This window comes from Polyodon spathula, chromosome 22 (genome assembly GCF_017654505.1).
Source record: "Polyodon spathula isolate WHYD16114869_AA chromosome 22, ASM1765450v1, whole genome shotgun sequence".
NCBI lineage: Eukaryota > Metazoa > Chordata > Actinopteri > Acipenseriformes > Polyodontidae > Polyodon > Polyodon spathula.
The window spans coordinates 9,223,660-9,245,675 of record NC_054555.1 but is presented as its reverse complement, the minus strand read 5'-3'; the positions used below and the strand labels follow the sequence as shown (position 1 = coordinate 9,245,675).

The following is a 22,016-nucleotide window of genomic DNA, read 5'->3' as shown; positions in this document are numbered from 1 at the left end:
TGCATCTCACTGAACAGGGATCTTGGATAAGAGATGACTTGCACTTTTCACAAGCATTAAATTAATCAAAAAACGTAGACTACAGTGCATCACATTCTTATGTGCAGAGACATGGGTTCCACCATATATGCTCAAATTCTGATTCCTTCAAAAACATGTGGTAGGGTATGTTGTAAACCAAGACTGGATCACAATCGGATAATGTACAACACACAGATGCTTCCATATGAACTCAACAGGGCAGCCCTATTGGGCCTGAGGTCAATGCCATATTCCATGGGTACCCAAGACCATAAACCAATTCAAGTTTAGGTTATTTATTTTTAATGCTTAAGCATCCTCCTAATTGTCCCTTTAAATTATTTTGAACATCCTTACTATATATTTGTTTTCTGTCCCAACCTATTATTAAACATTATAAAACATTTTAAATACACTGTTCATCTGTACTGCACTTTAGATACAAGTTTGCATGACAGGCATCAGTGTTAACCTAGATTAAATTAATAAAAACTTGCTGCTGTTGTATTTTTTATAATAAACAATGCATGGTAGCACCAAAATGATTTAAAAAAAAAAAAAAAAAAAAAAACACTACATAACATACACAATGCATGTAGATAGTCATCAATCTAATCTTCCCATCCTGCTGTACTTAGATTTTAAATATATCAAATTAGGCCCATTCACTTTATCAAATGTTAAGACAAAACACAAAAATAGACTTGCAGTGTTACAAACAGCTTATCACTAGGATATTGCAGCCAGTGGTTCAACATCTCGCTAGTTTCCTTCCTTTTCCTAATGCCTAATCGTCGCTTCTTTATTGAACCATTTAAGGCCGATACTCTCAGTCACATCAATTTGAAAATATTCTTGATACTTTTTTGTATAAAACCATTTACATTGAAATGTTTACCAAATAAGTGTTTATTCAATATTTATGTTAAAATAGCAAAATGCTTCATTGATTGGGTTTGCAGGTGCATCACTGGGCAAGTTTAGGGAAAAGCGCACACATTTTCCAGTCTATTATCATTAGAGCAATCTGGGTACGGTCTTAGCAACATGCTATTGTAAGTGTCTGCATATATGCACTATTTCCAGCTTATCTCTGTAAAGCACTTTGTGATGATGGTGGACTGTGAAAAGGCGCTACATAAAAATAAAGATTATTTATTATTATTACTACAAGATATGATTTGTTCCACAAGAGTAAAAATACAAGCAGGCTAAACAGCTTTTGTGTTTGCACCACCCAACAGCATCTTTACCCTATATAAAAACTGAGACCAAATAAATATTTGAAATGCAAAAACACGTAGGAATGATTTTCAATGGCATCACAAAGACTTAACTAGTATAGTTTGTATAAGTATTTTAAAAGCTATTTACTGGATAATGCACTTTACATTTAACCCTTAAAACATACCACACATTGGCTAAACCCAATTAAAACTTACATGGTTTCACGCGATTATGTAATTATGTAGTCACTGTAGACCAAACAGAAAATCCCTGTGTTTGCTTAATTACCAGACAGCCAGATTCTGATTAGAAAGAAAACAGGCAGACTATACAAATTGGTTATGTTTTGTAACTATAGTGGTTTAGGACAAGAAAGTAGTGGTCTAGTGAATGCAGATATTATTATTTATTTATTTATTTATTTATTTAGCAGGCGCCTTTAAACAAACCAACTTACAGAAACTAGGGTTTGTGAACTATGAATCAGCTGCAGTCACTTATAAAACAATGTCCCGCCCAAAAGATAGAGTACAAGGTTAAGTGCCCTGCTCACAGTCACACAATGAATCAGAGGGTGTGTAGTGAATTGTACTGGGAACTTCCTGGTTACAAGCCCTTTCTTTAACCACTGAACCACAGCGTCCAATGTCTAATCATTATGTCTTATTCATGACTAATAATTGATAAATACACGAAAAATGCAGATATATGATAATGAGCAGGGGGCGGAGGGGGGTGATGAAGGGACGTCAGCATCGCTGTCGAGCCCTCTTGAGGTGTCATGGGCTAGTCAACGAAACACAGAGGCCAGAAGGTGCCCACTTGAACACCCCAGTGATGTACACTTCGCTCAATCCAAACGGTTGTCATGCTGATGCGCTGGGGAGACCGCACTGTGGTTGATCCCCGGAGCCAGCATCACAGCCGTTGTGTGTGCTGATGCGCTGGGGAGGCAAAATAAGTTGCTCCTTGGAGCCAGCATTACACTTCAGCTATCAACACCAGGCAGAAGGATATCAAAATCATCAGATGGAAAGAAACGCAAATGGATGGTGATGCAGATCATTCACATTAGTTTACTGTAGGGCTACGTCTTAGTTGGCGCATGAAGTTTTAACATCTACTCTCATGTAATGGAAATCATGTTCTTCATGGAGTTGACTAGTGCAGTATATTCAGGAAAGTTTATTGTGCTCACTGGGCCACCTGCCTTTGCATCACTGTGTATTAGTTTCTTCAGGAACAACTTGACCAACATGGTATGACACATTCAAATAATACAAATTAAGACCTAATAAAAATGTTTTTAAAAAAACACATAAACACACTCAACTAATCTAAATGACTGCATTTTTAACCATTTTTCTTTTACAAATATCCTCTAGTTATTAAAGTAAAAAATACTTACAAAAACATCTGAACAATGTACATATAAAAATAGGATCTATTTGTTCCCTGGCCATGAGGGAATACATACTTACAAAAAGAAAATAAAAAATTACACACACACAGGGTGATTAAAAAGTAAGTTTGCATCAACACAACATTTCATTGATGTGGTAAACTTACTTCCTAATCACCCTGTATACAGCATATTAAAAAAAAACAAAAAAAAAAAAAACTTTTGTACAAGGAGCCTCGACATATACAAGGATGAACAAAATACTAACAAGTGAAACTTGATTATAATGCCCCCCCCCCCCCCCCTTTTTTTTTTTTTTTTTTTTTTTTTTAACAAGCCTCAGTTAAACATCTTTTTAATCATGATTTCCACCCATTAAATATAATTCCAGAGGAGGGGGGATATACATATTCCAAACGCAACTTATTGCAAGTCATAACTAAAAGGAATTGTGTGTTCATAATTTATTAAGTAATACAGTTTAAAGTTGTTGATTTTTGAGACCTGAAATACTTTAACTTTAAAACTAGGACAATACGCTAAATAGTGCAATAGCTTTGCGCAGACAAAAACAAGAGTGTGAATTTCTCGATTGCACTTAAATTCTTAACTGGTGTATTTATTTGATGACACAGTTTCAATGGCGGCACACCCTGCAGCTTCAACCAAATGGATACTTCAGCAGAGTTACTAATAAAATACAGCTGCACAAACTTACTGTGAAAAAGTGCAAGTTATCCTGCAGCAATGAGTACATTAACTACAGTGTTTTGCATGAAAAATAAACAGTTTCAGGGCATTAATAGTTAGTTTCTAGGTCCTGGTTAAAATACATTATAATATACCAAAGGCTGCATTATGTTATTTGTTAATGATAAATTATGATTGTAAATACTGTGGACACAAAAAACAAGTTTGTTCATTTAAACATGATTGCCATAAATAAATTATAGTTTTGTTCATGATTGCAATACATTTGTAGTAATTCATTTTTTGTTACTGTAGTACATTTTGTGTTGCAATCCCATTCCGTATATACCCAAGGAAGTATAACGTTAATCCACAGCTACTAAACACTACCTTCAGGAATTCGAAAAGAAACGAAATACATTCAAATGAATATAGTGAATCAGGTGTCACTGAATTTATTAGGTTTATTTTAGTATTTCTTTAAAGTATGGTGTGCATCTTTCAAACTAAACTATATTTTCAAAATTCTTATAGAAATAACCTTGGAAGTCAGGCAAGATTTTTTTTGATCTTATTAATTTCTATTAAATAAACCCCCACCCCACCCCATTTTTTACAAAAAAAAATATGGCTCCCAAAGATGACATATCTTAAATATTTTAACAGTGTAAAATGTGCTGTAACCTATTTGATTGGCTTTTGCAAAATAGTGAGGTCAGCGCAGAGGTTTTAATTAAGAGTATTCACTGAAATACTAATTGCCAGGTGATAATCCAGCATTAACTGCAGGGCCCAAAAGAAAGTTATTTTCCCCCAGTACGCAGTGAAATCAAACATGCTACGGCAATTCTTAACAGAATTACCTACATTACCCCTTTGCAGGGATAACATTTTTAAGAGATACCTGGGCATCTGACATTCTTACTTAAAAAAGGGAGGGGGACCCTAAAAAAACACATACAGGTTTAAAGAGAGCTGGACTGAGCAAAGGATCTTTTCAATCCCAGATTTTGGCTCCACAAACTGGGCCAGCCAGCCATTTTGTTTATAGGCTTTAACACTAACTCAGGTACTCTGCCTTACAGTCACATACTCACAAAGTGTTACAACTCCTGCATTGTAGCCCACATGAACTACTACACTGAAGAATAGTAATATATCTGTATATTTGAAACATGTTCATCCCTGCATACATCAGTGGTTTAATACCGACCCAAACGATCAGTAGTAATTTAATCATTGTCATTTCAAGTCCTGGAAACCACAGGTTTTTAGGTCCTTTATAATTGTTTTTTTTTGTATAAAATATTTTTACAAGCTAGAAGTTTCCCTCCTCTTCCACTCAGTGTTGAGTTCTTAATAACTCATCCAAATCATTCATCCACTCCTCTGTAGTCCTGTTTTTCATTAACGAGTCCATCAAGTCGCTTTCCCCGGGCAAACTCTGTAAGCTGCCCGACTGAGCGCTGTAAATAAATGGCAGGTCCTGATTAGCTGGCCTTACTTGGTAACCCTGACTACAGTGAAGATTAGCCTGGTTAACCATTTGAGGGTTTTGAGCTTGACCAAAACTGGTCAGGTCAGGCACTGGCTGATTCATTCCAGATACAACTGGTTGCTGTGGTTGCTGCTGTTGAGGAGGTGGCTGGTTGGCCCTTTGCTGTGCCAAAGTTGGCATCATCTGCCCAGCAACAGCAGAGTTCATTGCAGTCATTGGCCGATTGACATTGAGGCCAGCTTGGCTAAACTGCTGACTGACCATTTTTGGGGCCTGTGGCTGCATGTGAAAGCCAGTGTTATTAAATACTCCAAGACCGTTGTTTGCTCCCCCTGGTGTTTGGTTGTTCATACTCTGCATACCCTGGTGCTGCCAAGTCTGAGCTTGGGCACCCATAGCATTGGGCATCCTTGCCATTTGCTGCTGCTTGATAAGTGCTTGATTAGTGGGTCCCTTGTGCAGCTGCTGTGTCGTTAAACCAGAATTGCCCATTAAGTTCTGTCTGTAGCCTGCTGGCACGGTGCTGCTTTGGCCCATTCTCACAGGCTGTCTCTGCAACTGGGCACCACTCATGGCACTCTGCTGGGCTGTGTGAGGATGTAGCTGGTTGGCAGCACCCATGTGATTATACATTACCGACTGGACATTATCCATGCTGTTGTAAGCAGGCATGTCCAGTTCAGGTTGGTTTGCTGTGGGGGCAGCAGAGGAGGGAACACCTGCTTGCCCTCCGCCCATCTGCATCAAGCCCTGACTCTGGGAGAACATCCTCTGGTTGCTGGAACTCTGCACTCCCAGGTTACCCATGTTGACCAGACCTTGAGATGATGCTACAAGGAACAGAAAGGAGTTGGGATTTACATAATGAAAGGGAAGGCAAATTTGAAGTACACGTGTTTTCAGAACAAATATAACATTTAAACTCACTGGCAGAGACCCTCACTTAAAAAGCAACACATCAAAACCTTCCCAACACTCCTCTCTCTACACAAATACAAAACGACCAAATTATTAAATGTTACTCCATCTTTGAAATCTACAGTAACATGCAGTAATTACAATTTTTACAACTTCCTCATTTGAGTTACTTCTCTGGCACTTTTTTTTTTTTTTGGCCCTGGCTGTAAAACAGCCCTCATATTTTGGTATTGCTAACAAAGACACCTTGTTGTTCCTATTACTGACAAGAGTTGGTCCACTGTTCGCTCATTCAAATCACTGGTTTTGCGGGAGCACTTTGAATAAATGTGGTATTTATTTCCTTGTGTTGTGTTTAAAGTAGTAACCCCCCCCAAACCTTTTTTTTTTTTTGCATGGAGACATATTTATTTAAGTATTTTTATTAAGAATACGGAGAATATTAGACTGGACCTCTACATGTGACAGAAAGGAGATGTTGTAGCTTGCCTGTGCCTTGAAAGTGGTTGACTTGCTGCTGGTAGGGGTTTTGCTGTTGGTCCTGGTATTGGGGAGGAGGCCGTGTGAGGTGCCTCTGGAGCTGCTGCTCTTGTTGGTGACGCTGCTTTTCCTGAAACACAAACAAAACTATTTAATACAAAAAAATAGAGGCAGGCTATGTTGACCACTTGCCAATAAGGTTGCTGAAAAAAGGGAATGGGCCAATAAAACAAAACAAAACAATCTATAAAGCAAATCTTACTAATGAGTGATTTTACGGGCTGGACCGATTACACTGAACCCTCAGGTTATGATCCTGGGAGTGACAAAAGAAAACAAATTAAATAATAAAGTCCTTACCTGTTCTGCCATTAGCTGCTGTCGTTGTCCTATTAAGAATTGTTTCTGCTTTTCCATAAGTTGCATGTGTTGCTGCTGCTGAATTGCTGCTTGTTGCTGGTTATTAAGATAGGAGGCATTGCCATGTTTCCCTGTTAAGGCAGTAGCTGGTGGCTGGGGCTCCATGCCTGCAGTTGGGACAGCGCCTGGAACCCGGGCGACAGTCTGCACAGTGTTTTGTTCCTGTAGAAATATTCGATAAATAGTATTAAAATTGAATTTATTGTTCCCGGTCCCAGAATAGTAAGAGCTGGACAAGTAGTTCAGAAAATGAAATAGGATCAAAAAAACATAAATGCAGTAGAGCTTAGAACTGACAGCAACATAAGAATAATTAGCTGTAGAATGCCCTTTTCCACTGCCTGGCACTCCCAGCTACAGCTGCCCACGGTAACAAAACAGGGTGTTTCCACGGCTCACCCAAGTGGCTGAGCGCGGATATCTGACATACTCGACATAGCCAAATTACTGAGAAAGTGTGTCATCACGTAGCCAGGAGGTGAGTGTAGAAAAGAAACTGGAGGGAAAATTGCTAGCATTGTGGCAGATTTTCTTTGATACAGGCAAAGCATGCATATGACATTTTCTTTAAGCTTTACTGAGTCGCTGAAAGCAGAGAACTTTATCAACTTGAACAATGTTCATCCAGCTTCGGCACACAAGACAAAAGTCTGCCGTCTCATTGTTTTTTTCTATTTATTCATTACAAACACAACATCAAAACCTGGCCGTTTGTTTGGCTGTGCTATCCTTCTCAACCAGACTCATTTGTATTTGTAATGCACCTACGGTTAAATGTATTTGATGCCGCAGGTTTGTTTAAAACAATACGGTATCACAATCCCCCAGTGATCTTTGACGCATGGCAAGAATTTCCGACTTTGTCCAGGATTGGAAAAAAGCACCAAACGCTCTCTTGATTTCGGCGGCTAGCCGTGGTCAGTCGATGCCTGTAGCACCAGGCAGTGGAAACTATACATAAATGTAAATCATGGGTTGTTTGGTTTGCTGGGGGGTTTTTTGTTGGGTTTTTGGGTTTTTTTTTTCTGAGAGCTAATACAATAAAGAAACTACATAGAGAAAAGTATGTGCCAGTTTCCCAGATTTAAATTAAATTACAAACATTTTTATCATCAATTCCTATAAAAATCACCACACCAGGGAGTCCCAATCTTAAGTCAAATTTAAGAATTATGCAATTTTATTCCTGAACTCAGACTGGCGAGAACAAATTAAACACAAAAACAACAGCACTTGAGTCAAATCTTTGAACACAATCTGTAATATTGCTTGCATGAAAAGTGACATGCGTGACCTGACTGCTGCCGTGTGCTACAGGAAATTCTATTTTTAAACTCTAAACTGGCAGAGAAAACAATTATTTAAATAACTCTGCAAGGTGACAAAATAGCCATTCACTGTGACCCAGCCCATCTGAAGGCAAATACCAACATTGACCAGAGAAAGATGGGTGGCTGGTAAGCAATCAAAACTAATAAAACTAGTTGAAATTTTTTTTTAATTACACATTTATTTACAAATTTGCAGATTTATTTACAAGGTTGCTTTACTGGTCAGCTTTGAGATTCATCACAAAAAATACATTGTAATTTACTTATATACGGTTTGGTACCAACAATTTTTACATGAAAAGCTTTTTCACATATTTGCAGTTTAGGTATGTGAGAAAGTGTTTGTTAAATTGCTAACATACAGCATACCGTCTTACAAAAACAAACTAAGCTGCTAGAGTATTATAGCACCATGACTAACCTGCCATGACCACTAACATTATTAAAGATTATACAGTAGAACCTGTCATATCCAAGCCTGTAAGACAGGATAACCTCCATTAACCGATGGACCTCTGGTATGTGTCATTTAGACTTGCTGCTACCAATTGAACTGTACTCATGGAAACTGATCAATGCACAAGTTATTACGGGCCTAAAACAGGAAATTTAGCTCTAGCAGAACGGAATGGATTCAGTTGCAGATTTAAAAAAAAAAAAAAAAAAAAGCAAACGATTCATACAATTACTGTAACATTAAACAGGTACTGTGTTTGTGTGTGCTTTCTTGCTGTTTGTCTCAGGGTTAACACGCATGGTAAGAACTGTTTCAGGAATGCTGGTTCATAAATTGCCAAATGCTATATTACAGTGCTTTGTTTTGCAATAATTTGCACTGATTTTCATTGTATATTACAAGTGTAGTACTTCACTTTGGAGTTTTAGACACACTGATGTATCTGTTGATTTATAATGCCCCAATGTTAATAAAGCAACTACAGTGTAGTATAACGACTCCCTCCGAGACACAATATTTTTACATATCCGACGGACCCCTGGAACCAATTAAATCAAATGACAGCTTGTACTGTAAGTTTGAAATTAAATACAAACATAAAGTTTGTAGCAAACTGAACCACACCCCACAAATACAGGCACACTATACTTCTATGCAAATGTGACTTGATGGGCAAAGCAAGAGAAAGATGAATCTTACCTGAGTTTGGGGCACAATAGGTCGGTACGGCAGCCCAGCTTTCTGTTTGATCACCCGTTTCTGTTCCTCGGTGAGATAAGCCACCTGCTGTTGCCTTTGCTGCTGCTGCAAATAAGCCAGCATGGCAGTTTTGTTCTGAGCTGGCGGAGTCACTCTTGGTCCATGGTCCAACTCGTAGTGGGATAGAGGCTTGGTGTTCCTGTAGTTCAACATGGACGCCTGGCAGTTGGCAGAGTTTTGGTTCAAGCTTGTGGGTGGGTGGGCCATCACACTGGGGTTCGTGGAGGTTTGGAGGTATCCAGTGGCGGCCGCTTTGGGAGAATTCTTGTTTAGCACATTGGGCATCATCATCTGCTTGGAGTTGGAGAAGTCCTGCTGGTAAACAGATGGGCTGGTGGGCTTCTCCATGCCAAAAGTTGCAGCTTGGGGCCAGTTGGGCTGGTGGTTGGGTTGATGAAATGTCTGAGCTTGTTGCTGCTGTTGCTGCTGCTGTACCTGTTGCTGCTGCTGCTGTTGGTTCTGCATGAGCTGAGCCCTCTGCTGTTCCCGGGCTGCCAGCTGCTGAAGCTGCAGAGCTAAGGAGAGCTCGTTGGAAGAAGGTTTAGGCAACAAGACATTCTGTGGCAGTTGCCTTTGGGGCTGCGAGTTAGGCATTGCCGGTGAAGAGGCTTTAGTGGTGTTGGTCGAGGAAGCAGGGTGTTGTGGAGGACCAGAAGACATGGGCCTCACCTGCGGGGACACTGTCCGCTGCTCTTGGTCAAAAGATGTGGCTGCCGGGGAGAACTCTGCCTTGACGCTGACTGCATCCTGTGGCAAGAGTGTGTGCGCGGCTGGGGTCATGGGATCAGGGTCTTTCCGGTCTCCAAAGTCATCGTTGAAAATGTCCTGCATGTCCTCATCTGGTACAGAGCGGTTCAGCTCCTCGATGAGCTCCTTCCACTCTTGCTCGTTCAGATTCAGGTCAGGCATGAGGTTGCTGCCGGCCGGCGGCAAACATGGCAAAATATCATCCTCCGGCTCCTGTTTGAACTCTTTGAGCAGAAATCGGTCATCCAGCTCCTGGTTCTCTCCTAGGCCAGGCTCATGAAGGCTGACAGTTGTTTTGCTGTTGAGCCGGTCCAGGCCCAAAGAATGGCTCCCATTGGGTAGCAGCCTCTCCCTACCGCCAGAGTGCTTTGTGTCCAATTGGTGCAAGGGGGAGACAGGCGGTAAACCATTGGATACCCCGTTAATGGTGTTCCGAGTATCATCCAGCCGGGGCTTCTTGTTTGCAGAGTATGCCTCTCCAAAACCATTTGTTTGATCCCCATTCAGAGGAGATGCAGCATTCTCCAGCTTCCTCTTAACTGTTTCTTGGAGCTTTAAAAAGAGAGAGATACAAATATATTAAACATGAAATAGTTAAATTGAGGGCAAAGCATTAGAAGTAATAACCCATAAACAAGTATAGAAATGAAACTAATAAATTAAAGTATAGTCTGCTCAACACAAGTCGGCACAATGATTCACTTTTAGTTTCAAGTGGACTCTGGCTCCCTCCAGTGGTAATAGAGTTTTTTCTTTTTTTTTTCTTTATGAACTTATGAATAGAAGAAAATAGCAGGGTTGGCCAATTTAAATCACTTCTTGTTTTTAATTGACGCATAAACGGGGGTAAGATGAAATGGTATTCTGAAGAATTGCCTTGCCCCGTTATAGAACGCCTTCCCCATCATTAACATATTCACCTAAGCGATTCTGATGACAGTGCAATCCAAATAAGCAATTGAGCACTGGGTTAAGACCTGCATTAAGACCTGCTGAAACCAGGTTTACTTAGTGGTGCAATCAGGAACTTTAATAATTGAACGCACTACAAAAAGCAAAGTATTCCTGAGTAACAACTGTGTGTCTTTGGACTGACAATGAGGAAATCAAAAAAGTAAAAGTAAAAGGAGAATGACTGGGATGAGTGAGGGGGGTTTTCTCTGGCATACTCCATCGCTAAATTCTTGTAGCTCACATATTGTAGTTCACATATTGTAGTTCACATTTAGAGTATGCCATAATGATAAATAATTTGCTTTATTTATGTATTCATTTAAGACTGAGTAATTGAGTTTGGTGCGTAACTATACACAAACCACCACTTCCAACATCCTTAAATTTAGTTTGGAGGTACTGTAGAGCTACAACTACGGTACTACAAAAAAATCCATACTTAAAATAAATAAATAAATAAATAAATAAATAATTATCAACTCTGGGAAATAGGCTACATAACTTGATAACAGAACTGGATAATCCAGTAAAGGCAGTTAGCAGAAATAGGTGAAGTGTCAAAATGCACCCATGACTCTACAATTTGTCATATCTGCAGAAAATAAATGTCTGCTTGACATTCTGGCAAGATCTTAATATGAATGTGTGTGTAGCCACCCCTTAATCCCCATGTACAGTATTGCATCCACAGAATTACAAGACTGTGACAGCATCATATGAAACTTCACACTAACAAGACAAATAATGGCATGCTAATACTAAGATAATAGACTATAAAAGGTCCTTATTGACACAGCCCATGTGACTTGTGGCAATGGCACCATGATCCTCCAGCATAATATTACAAATGGTAGCATATGTTAGGCCTTTCTTTCAGGGTTAATGTTATTTCTGAGCAATTAATGCGCTTGGCCTTCAGGAACATGTTGATTTTACGCTGTTACGTACCATACATTCACAGTGTCTCAACATACTACTTAATGTACTACAAATCTGAGAAAGAAGCTGAAACATGGCCTGGTATCAGCCTCCATTATTTACATGATCAGTCAGAAGGGAGGAATACAAAGAGAAGGTGTTTTGGTACACTAAAAAACAAAATGGCAAGTGTCAGTGTCTGAGCCATCCATAAATAAAGAGTAAGCATGATTTATTGGGGCTTGAATGGGTTTTTTATAAGCTATACAAAGACGATCAACGTTTTTCTTTTCATATTGTGTACGCTGAATAGATCACAACCTCACTGGTAATAGCTGATGCGTGCCAACACAAGCACTCCATAAATACAAATACTGCAGCTGTTATACTAACAAGCCAAAACAGCTCTTACTATGTGTGTTAACCCTGAGAGAGAAACAGCAAGAAAGCACACAAACACATTAGCTTTTTACCAAGTACACCCAAAAAAAAAAAAAAAAAAAAAAAAACACATGGCTTAAATTTCATGAGCTATTGCATTGCAACCGAAGACCCACTTTAACAAGCAAACAGAATTTACTGCTGTAGCGATCATATCCAACCCCAAACTCTGAATGCTTTTGGCAGACAATACTCTCAGACGGTGCTCTTCCTTTCACACAGAAAGCTAGCTGGCCAGCATTCAAATTCTTCATGATCTCAAGAAACCAGAATCCCAGTGGTGTCAGATTTATGGGGACGGAGGCAGCGAAATACAAAGACAAAGAAGGCAGGCAGTCTCCTGAAGCCACATCATCCACGGTTCACAGATCCTCCCTACAATTAGCAGACAAGCTCAATAGGGATCGTAATCATTACTGTACTGTAGTTCTCCAGTAGCATACAGCAAACTTGCCACCAGACTTACACAACTAAAGTTGCAAGTTTGCAGTAACATATGGTTTAATACAGTAGGGAGAACAATAACTGCAGTACAGTTCTACAATCCCAAAACTAAAATGCCTGAAAATGTTAACAGAAATCTCAGGTGTGGGAATTTAATCCAAAAAAAGAAAGAGGTCTGAAAAATAAATTCTAATCTGGTTCAAGATTTTTACAGTACCTCTGTCTAGTTGAAGAAATAGGAAGAGCCATCACTGAAAACAATAATTAACACTGAAGCGATAATACAGTTTCTCACCTGCACCAGAAAACACTCTACAGAAACATCCTCCCAGGTTATTCTGTACAAAGGGTCAGGGTTGTCACCTTAAACAAAGGTCACATTTACAAAAGGAACCATAAAACAACAACAAATTTTTCATAGACAACTTTTTTAGTGGACTTGGACATGTAGGCCCCGTCTCCTTGGAGACAGGAAAGCACACTTAGCTTGTTTAGGGGACAGTCAAGGGGTTCATTCGTTTGCAGGATTTACACACAGTCACCTGTGTCACCAGCCTTGCGTGCAATTTTTAAACAATGTTACTAACTATGATACATTTTTTTAAAAACTTCCTTTAAACTCTATATTTTTAAACTTTAAATGCTAGATCAGTGAGCACCAAGCATTAAAACAGCAGCAAGCTAGTAAATAAGCAAGCAAGGATTTTATCTTCATTCTAGATTCTCAACGCAAGCACAGAAAAGACTAAAAGAGGTACCTCAAGATGCAAGCGTGCTTCCTAAAGCCCAACCAACACCCAAACAATAAGCCTTTTTACGATAGGTAACTGTGTCAGTGTGAGAAACTGTATGCACGCAGAGAACACCCGTAATGAATTTACTGATCTGCAATTCCAGAATTTTCGCTCTCTCCTTTTGATGGTTGTTTGGAAGGGCAAAGGACCGGGTCATCACTGCAACCTCAGCAAGCACACTAACTTACAAGGCCCCACACTCCCTTTCAGTCTAACACCCCCCACCCGCCTCAAACCATGTGAAAACAAAACCACTTGAAACAAACTACCATGTGTATAGACAAGGGGCCGCCAACCAGACAGCAAAGCAGAAGCGAGTAAGCGTGCCGAATTCCTCCTCCAATACAGTAAAGATGGACTGCATTCTGAAGCTACACCAAGCTAAGTGAAAGTTAGCATTTCACTTAAATGCTAAATCTAGGGATGATCTGCAAGGACTGGCTGAATTTACACCGAGTGAAAGTTAGTAAAGAAATAGGGTTAGGTTTACTATACTGTCTAATCTCCAGCATCACTGTAGCACACTTCCTTTTATCATTCTCCAGTGAAGTCATTGAAACCATTTCCCATAACAGGCCTCTTGTTCAAGAACCCCTTCTATAGAAATCTGCTGGTGGTACTGTAACCTGAAAAAAAAATAGAATCTTTAAAGTTTGACTACAACAAACTCAGATGTGGTTGGATGTTATAGGTAGTTTTGTTTTACCCCCACAATTTTGATAAAGAGAAAACATTGAATTTATACTTGACTGCACCCTTGTAGTTTCAAGACTTACATAAAAACAAATATGTAAAGTTGTAGGTGTGCAAATGAATCAAGCATGCTGTTCATGAACATACAAAGACATTGTGAAATATCAGTTGATTCTGACTGCAAAACCAGTTTAACAGAAAATCACTGTCTGAATCATCAAAGCTTGCTGACAGCAGCTTGCAGACTCACTAGCAACCTGTGGCTCAACTTATTTCCTGGCTCCAACTGATTTTAGTGTTGTTGTTTTTTACCAGCCTAACTAGAATGGCAAGCCATCCCCAGATCACACAAATCAGGGCAAAAAAAAAGAGAACTTTTTCTTAAAAGGTCTGCATTACATTTAGTATTTAAGGTGCTAAGGGACTGATATTAGCTAAACATTCAATATTGGATTGTACAGAAAGTTTTAGATGGGGCTATTCCACCACTGTAGCAGAACACTTCCTGAAGAAAACTCATTGCTGTACATATGTACTGTACCTAAAACACACAAAGCAAAAAAAGTACAGTATCCTCTGAAAAATACCTAGCATTCTTTACTTAGAAGCCATTCATTACATTGACTGTCAATGCATGTGGGCGAGTGTCAAAAAGGAGCAAGCCTTTAATAAAGACAATAGCATGCATTCACACCAATAAGCTGTGTCCTGGCTGGAATTCAGAATGTGCTGCATTTGGACCAAACTGCACAGTCAGGACAGTCCCATTTTGTAAAATTTGGCAGATCATGGCAAGTAAATATCCCCAAAAGTTTAACTGATGGTGTGAGCACCAAAATAACCATCAAACACCAACATGTTACTGTAACAGTAACAACAACCCAAGCCTATCTGGTACAGTAGGCCAAGTTACTTTAATTTGACCAATTATGTATGGCCAAAATCTATTTGGTTAAAACTGTGTCTGAAAACACTTCGCTATCAACAGTATGGCATTCCAATAATCTAAACTATATGAAACTGCAAAGCAGGTAGCGATACAGCTGTTGTGCCTACATCTGGGCACAACCCCAACTGTCTGTCAGCACCCTTTGACTACTCAATATATGGTACTGAGTGTGGATGCTAATGGCACCCTTCGGCCAGCGTCCATCCCTTGATCCAGTACAACCTGTCAAAACACTCATACAGTAGCATAGTCTCCAGTAGCATCGTCGCCAGTAACAAACCCAGACATCATCTGCTTTTAAATCACGTGCCACTAAAAATGATCCACTGCATGTAAAGCTGTTTGAGTTTGCAGGTTGTCTAGATCTGGTGTTCCTAAACATTCTTTGCACAAAATCCCTGACCCATCCAGTGAATCCATAGACATAAGAATTGTAATCATCCTCCAGTAAGTTTTATATTAAAATGTACAACAGAGCTGACAAGGTAAAAATCATAATGCTGCTTTCATGTAAATCAACTGGTTCCCTCAGCCTGGGGAACATTCCTTGTCTGGTGCCAGGGTCATTTGGAAGATATTTCTGTATTTGCCAAACCCTCTTGACAATTTTCCAGTTTGGGAACCACTGGTCTCATGGTAAAAGAAAGTGAAGTAGACACATACTACAAACCTATGCCTTCATTTAGTATGTTTATCTCACTTCCCCTTCCCAAACCACTAACTAATGAACAGGCAAACTTCCAAAACCACCACAATTGTTCTTTGGTTTGGTTCTTCAGCCTTATTATCCTGGTTAAAACAGAATGGGCATTGTTCTATTACCACTACCAGCTTCACTAGACTGAGCTCTACAGAATACGGTCAATCTGCTGACTAGAAAATAACTACTGTAGCTCCTTTTGTTAACTGCAACATAGAACAGCAGCTCTCAGTAAGGCTACTGATTTTCTGTGATTGCGGAATCACAGAATTAGGCATTGGAAATTAAATTAGGCATTTTGGGAATGGAATTTCTCCTTGCACCTCCAATTTTCTGGGGTTTTTGTTTTGTTTGTTTTTTGCACTACACCCAGCCAAGTTGAGTTAATTCATCATGTGACTTCACTCATGCTTCTCTACTGAAACTCAACATGCCGACTACGCCAACGAAAAAAATATTCAATGTTTAGAAAAAGACAGAGCTAAAACATTTTCTGATTAGACAACAGTGGGATACTACTCTGCAAGTTTTGCTGTCATTCGACTGATTACGTATGAGTTAATACCACTAAAGATCACATTGCCAGTCGTAAACATGTAAAGCTCAAGAAATAAAAAAAGACGACACCAATGGCAAAGCACTGCATTCTTCTATGCTGAAACCCTTAGACCTAAGCTACTGCTAAATGAGGGCTTTCCAGAAGCAAGTTAAATTAGTTGTGTACTTAATTATTGTTTAGTTTATTTCTGTCCACTCTAACATAGCTCATTATAAAGCTATAACGAGCTATGTTAACTGAAGACTGTTTCTTAATTAAATTATATTATCTGACGATGAAGAAACGAGCTCAAAGCTATTTTTCTAGCTATATGTTCCTTAAAGGAAATTGTTCGCTTTACTGTGCAAAGGATGTAGTCACACTACACTACACACCGTTTGTTTCCTGAAGACATTCTGTCTGGAGACGCACCTCTTTTTAAACTTACCAAATAACAAGAATGCAGAATTAGCAAAGAAACAATTGGGAGGATTAATTATGCATTTACATTAAGGCCACTACTTAAATTACAAATCGGGTGATACACAGCACTGAGCCCGTGCAGAGCAATGAGTCAGTCAACACGCCTATTTTATCAGTGTTTTAGATTTTATCCTGGTTATTTTAATGCCAGTAAAACAGTAAACTTCACTTGTGGATTGCGATTACTCTCACATTACATTGCTGAAATGTTTCTGAAAGGTTTAACATTTTTACTTGTTATTCTAATGCCAGCAATAAGATAACAATACTGAACTACAGTGTTAGTGGAAGACTGTAAATATGATTCTCACACAATAGTGCTGGACATGTTTTCTGAACTGTTGTAATAGAATTCTTAAGCTTTCCTGCTTACTTTAAGGCCAGCAATGCCAAGTAATGTTTATAAACATTATGACATGTTTGAAGTGTCTTCAGGTGCTTTACTTACTATAACAGCAAAAAGTGTCTGATTGAAAATCTTGGCTTTAACACAGAAAATAAATAAACAAAAATAAAAAAGCAAAAGGTGCTAATATTTATTAATTTACTTTAGCTATCAACATTGTATTTATGTTCAGATGCCATGTTTGTTTAAATATTAATAAGTTGATACAAAACAGAATTGGTCATTTTTTTTTTAAATTTGCTACTCCCCAAATTGGAAAATCAGTAGCCCTACACTAACCATCCTAATCAATCAAGTAAAGAGAGCTTATAATGTTTTTGACCAGTTGGCTACAACAGCAGAATAGATTAAATCTCCCTGGCATGAAACTTCTGATGACCCTATCCAACAGGTGTTAATCATATTAGGGATTGTAGTAATAACATAACACACAAATCTTTTGAACTTTTTTCAACATCTTACACTTTTATTAATTTTAAGTTGTCACCACTGTTTCAAGTAAAAGGAAAGCATGTCCAATGCAACACATCTGCCAATTCTGTAGGACAGCACTCAAATACAGTAAACTGGTTAGATTTTCTATTAGTCAAGAAATAGGTAGACTTCCATGTAGGCTAGCATGATCTTAATGTACAGTACCCAGCACTGGTTCTTGACATCTGAGATCTATCATTTTATCACTTATTTGGATAAATGTTTGTTGATTTGGGTTAACTATGTATGTTTTGCATCCCCCTGTTTTAAACAAATCCACTTTGGAATAAATATGTTTTCCTCTTGAGCATAGAGACTATCAATATCTCACAAAGATGTATGACTGTTCAAACAAAAGGTTAAGGGGTTTAAGAAAACAATAAAGTAAATGTGCAAAATAAGTACCTTAAACAATGTAATTTGCTATTGCCCTCCAGAAATACTAAATCAAACTTCAAAAGAAAAGGCCGCACAAAACCTGGCAAGCAATTTAAAAAGCCCATTTTAAGACGGAAGCAAACAGCCCTACTGTAGGTAACCTAGCAAATTATGTCTTCTGTGTGTTGTGTTAGCAAATTATGTCTACTTTTATTGCAAAACTGCATTTTGTTTCACAAGACGTGAACTGCAAGTTTATGCAGTCTAGCCCGATACGTACATCTACTTTTATCATCTCCCTTGATAAAATGCAGTTAACTCTTCTCACTACAGAATTCATTGAATCAGAAACAAACAAAAAAAAAAAAAAGATATCAAACTGTGAAAAATCAACGAATATATACTCTGTGTCATGAGCTCATATTATATACTGAGCATCAAAAGAAACTTACATTATACATTTATTTTTTGAAAAAAAAGGTAAAAATGATGGACATTGACTAAATGTTTTTGGTTTCTTTTTTAATCACTTGATCACTTATCCTTGAGTGACTATGACTGAAGCATATGCACTTAATCACCTAATTAGTGAGACAGCTAATTGGACACTGGATATGTTAAATTGCAAGCTTGAATAAAAGCAATAAAAGAAAATCACAGAAAAAAAAACAATATGCCATGTCTGTCAAGAGAGCAGCACCTTCATGCAATCAGCATGTTGGAGGCTGGACTAGGGCAAGCATACTGTGGCTCACCTGGTGCTCACAGCCAGCAAATTCAAACCTGGAGAGACGGCACAGCCAGACACGCTGTCAATGACAAGGCACGAACTGAGAGACCAAGAGTCACCTGCCCAAGATTAGCACAATAAAAAGTCACTGCACCTGCTCTAAAACAGAGTTTGTCATTTTTCAATCACATCTACTGAATTTTATCCAAATAAAATTGGTAAGTTTCTTTTGACGCTCAGTATAGGTTCAATGACTTATTACATGAGAATGCAAAGTTTAATAAAAAAAAAAAAACAGTCACAGTCCCTGAGATACAGTAAGTAGGTCACAATGAGCTAGATTGAGAACTGCTGATACTTATGCTAGTTTCATTACAATTTCACAATTAGTTATGAAGTACAGGCAGACCGTCATGACAGTTGTTCCTTAATAAACAGGTATCATATTTAATAATTCACTTCCTGGAGTTCCATTAACTATACAGTGTAATCACTTCAATATTACCTGAGTAAAACTATCTAAAATAGAGGGCTGTCCCAATGGATCTTCAGATCTCCAAATAGGGAGCTGGTAAGAGTGCTCTTAATGGAGATGAAGGCACTAGCTGAAACTTATTTACAAGACAATATTTTTAGTGTCTACTGTACCTATTCCCTTCGCTTTAATTAGTGACTACATAATTTATTGATTTCTACTGAAATAACCTTCGAAACTCTGATGAGACGTCTTTGTACGTTTGCAGAACAGTATAACATAGTCTACACCCCAAGATCAACAGTTTGAAATGCCCAATGATATTAAGTAGATGAAATGATAGCCCTAAACTCCACAGCTGTGATCCACAAGATAATAAGTACTTCTTTGTGTAGTATACTACTTGACACTGCAATACAAGAAAATGTGTGGCTAACAATTATATTTACTTGTAGGTAAGTACTTAACGTTATTCAAACAGTTTTGACATAAAACAAAGAAGTGTAAGTCTAAAGTTGCAGTCAAATAGTCAGTGGACTGCAATTATATAAACAAGATGAAACTGTGGATAACCATTCCATAATAAACAGTAATGATGTTCGTTTTGTTAACAGGTGGTACTGATGACAAAGGGATTTAATTGCTATTCTTTTTATTATTATTGATATTTTTGATTACAGCACTACAGTACCTAAATCACATCTGTGCCAAAGGCTGAAGCAATAATTGGCACTTGAAACTGTGGGAACAGCATCAGCATCTCCCACAGTGAATCACAACACATATTGTGGACGCAAATACATTCTTGCTTTACTGTTTGAGTCTCACCTAATGGATTTTTAAGGAGAATATAAACATAATGTGTCAAATATGAAATGTGCTGTGCTGCTTACCGCAATCAGGGTGCTGTTCCTGCTCTGCTCGGTGGCCCCACTATCCGGAATGTCAGAGTTGCTGCCTCCAGTGCCAGACCCCCTCAGTGCAGTCTGATCGGATACAGGCTGTGGCTGCCTGTGCTTGCTGCCCCGCTTGGCTTTGGTCTGGAGACATCGCTGGTGCAAGGCAAAGGTGTGCTGCCTTTCAATCTCAAGCCGCTCCATAGCCGTGTTGTCGTAGCGGCTCTCGCAACCGCTGTGATGCCGCCGGCAAAGCTCGATCCGCCGCCTGAGCCTCTCCATAACCGCGCTGTGTCGCGGTACAACAAAATCCGCCATCATAAATGGGCATGTAAATAATCAGTTCCGACTAAGAGCTCAACTTTAACTGGCGTCAGGCTAGAAAGATGGTGTGTTTCTATTGATAATTATTTTAACAAAATCATAACAAACTATCAATAACAGAGTCTTCCCATGTTTCTGCCCAACCACATTCACAATGGATACTGCACGCCATAAAAAAAGTCAATGCGTTCTGTTCAGTCTACATGGTTTTGCAGTAACGATTCCAAATATTAAAGTCCAGTATTTATTTAACAACCCCGTCTCCTCAATATCGCTTGAACTACCTAACACAGAGTGTGTGTATAAGACAGACTTTAAAATACGTCCTGAAAAACAAAAATCATGCTTTCAAAATAAAACGATATACACATTTAAAAAAAAACGAAACCGTAGGTATAAAATCGTGACAAATGCTGCCAGCATCCTGCAAATCACTGCACCTTCTTATTGACTAGAGCTTCTGCCGATCCACTGTGAACTAAAGTTCAAAATTATCTTTTTTTATTATTATTATTTTTTAAAACCACACACACCTACCTTAAATTGAATGAAAAAAAACAGTTAAAAACTCACCGGCAGTCAGACTAATAAGTAGTTTAGAGTTAAGAAAAAGAAAATGAAAGTCTTGAGAATTGTGTTTGTTTTCAGTTGCACAGAAACTTCTCACAAGTGATTCAGTCCAGCATGTTAAAATCGAAGACCTCCGGGTTTGTTTGTTTTTTTTACAACTAACGCCAATCTTGGCCTCCAAAACAAAAACAATAGCAAAAAAAAAACGCTGAAAATTACATCGACTATTAACAGTACATGCTTTATGAAAAAAAAGTTAATTTAAAAACTCACTTTTGTTACCCTGTCCCGCTGGATACAGTAATACAAATTCAAAACACAGCCTGACGCTTCAAATACACAACGAAAATTCACAGAACGATTTAAATCCCAGGCACAGACATTGACAACAATGATTAAAAAAAAAAAAAAAAACACACAATATGAAAATAACTTTTTTTTACTCAATAGTTGCTGCTGATTGGGCAACTACATGGATGTACACAAACAAAAAAAAGGTGCATGTTAAGAAAAATAAAAACGCCCACAGAAAATAATCTGCAGAAATTCCGAGCCCTGGATTAACATTTAAACAAATAATTATAAAAAACAAAAAAACATTTGAAATCCAAACAAACTCTCCTCCCCTCGTTCGCTATTGTTTTCCAATGGACTCACTCTTCTACGACGCCATCTTGGACACAAGTTTTTTCCCTTTGCATCACAGTGGCGTCACAGCCTCTGTAAATCCCGCCCATCTGCACGATTGACACGTGCCAGAGTCAATGGGAGACCTCAGAATTTAATCACAGACCGTTATAAATCAATGCGCCCCCCTTCACCGACAGAGAATGCAGGCCATGCGAGTGACATCTTTTTCAGTTCAATGCTATTAGTCAGAACCAGACATCTGTGGATAG

General features: G+C 38.6%; 1 protein-coding gene across 2 annotated transcripts; it reads right to left on the bottom strand.

The window, feature by feature from the left end:
* Window positions 1–2,322: 2,322 nt before the first annotated feature.
* Window positions 2,323–21,850, bottom strand: LOC121297357 (mastermind-like protein 1). Of its 2 annotated transcripts, XM_041223641.1 has the most exons (6): window positions 21,121–21,850; window positions 20,221–20,512; window positions 9,144–10,502; window positions 6,597–6,818; window positions 6,246–6,366; window positions 2,323–5,668 (listed from the first exon to the last, which is right to left on the bottom strand). In XM_041223641.1, exons 2-6 carry the CDS (start codon window positions 20,503–20,505, stop codon window positions 4,683–4,685), a joined length of 2,973 nt encoding a protein of 990 aa, XP_041079575.1. In that variant the 5' UTR covers window positions 20,506–20,512; window positions 21,121–21,850; the 3' UTR covers window positions 2,323–4,682. The 2 variants fall into 2 exon arrangements, with proteins under 2 accessions (XP_041079575.1, XP_041079574.1); XM_041223640.1 differs by lacking the exon at window positions 21,121–21,850 and having other exon boundaries at window positions 20,221–21,110.
* Between the last annotated feature and the right edge of the window lie 166 nt (window positions 21,851–22,016).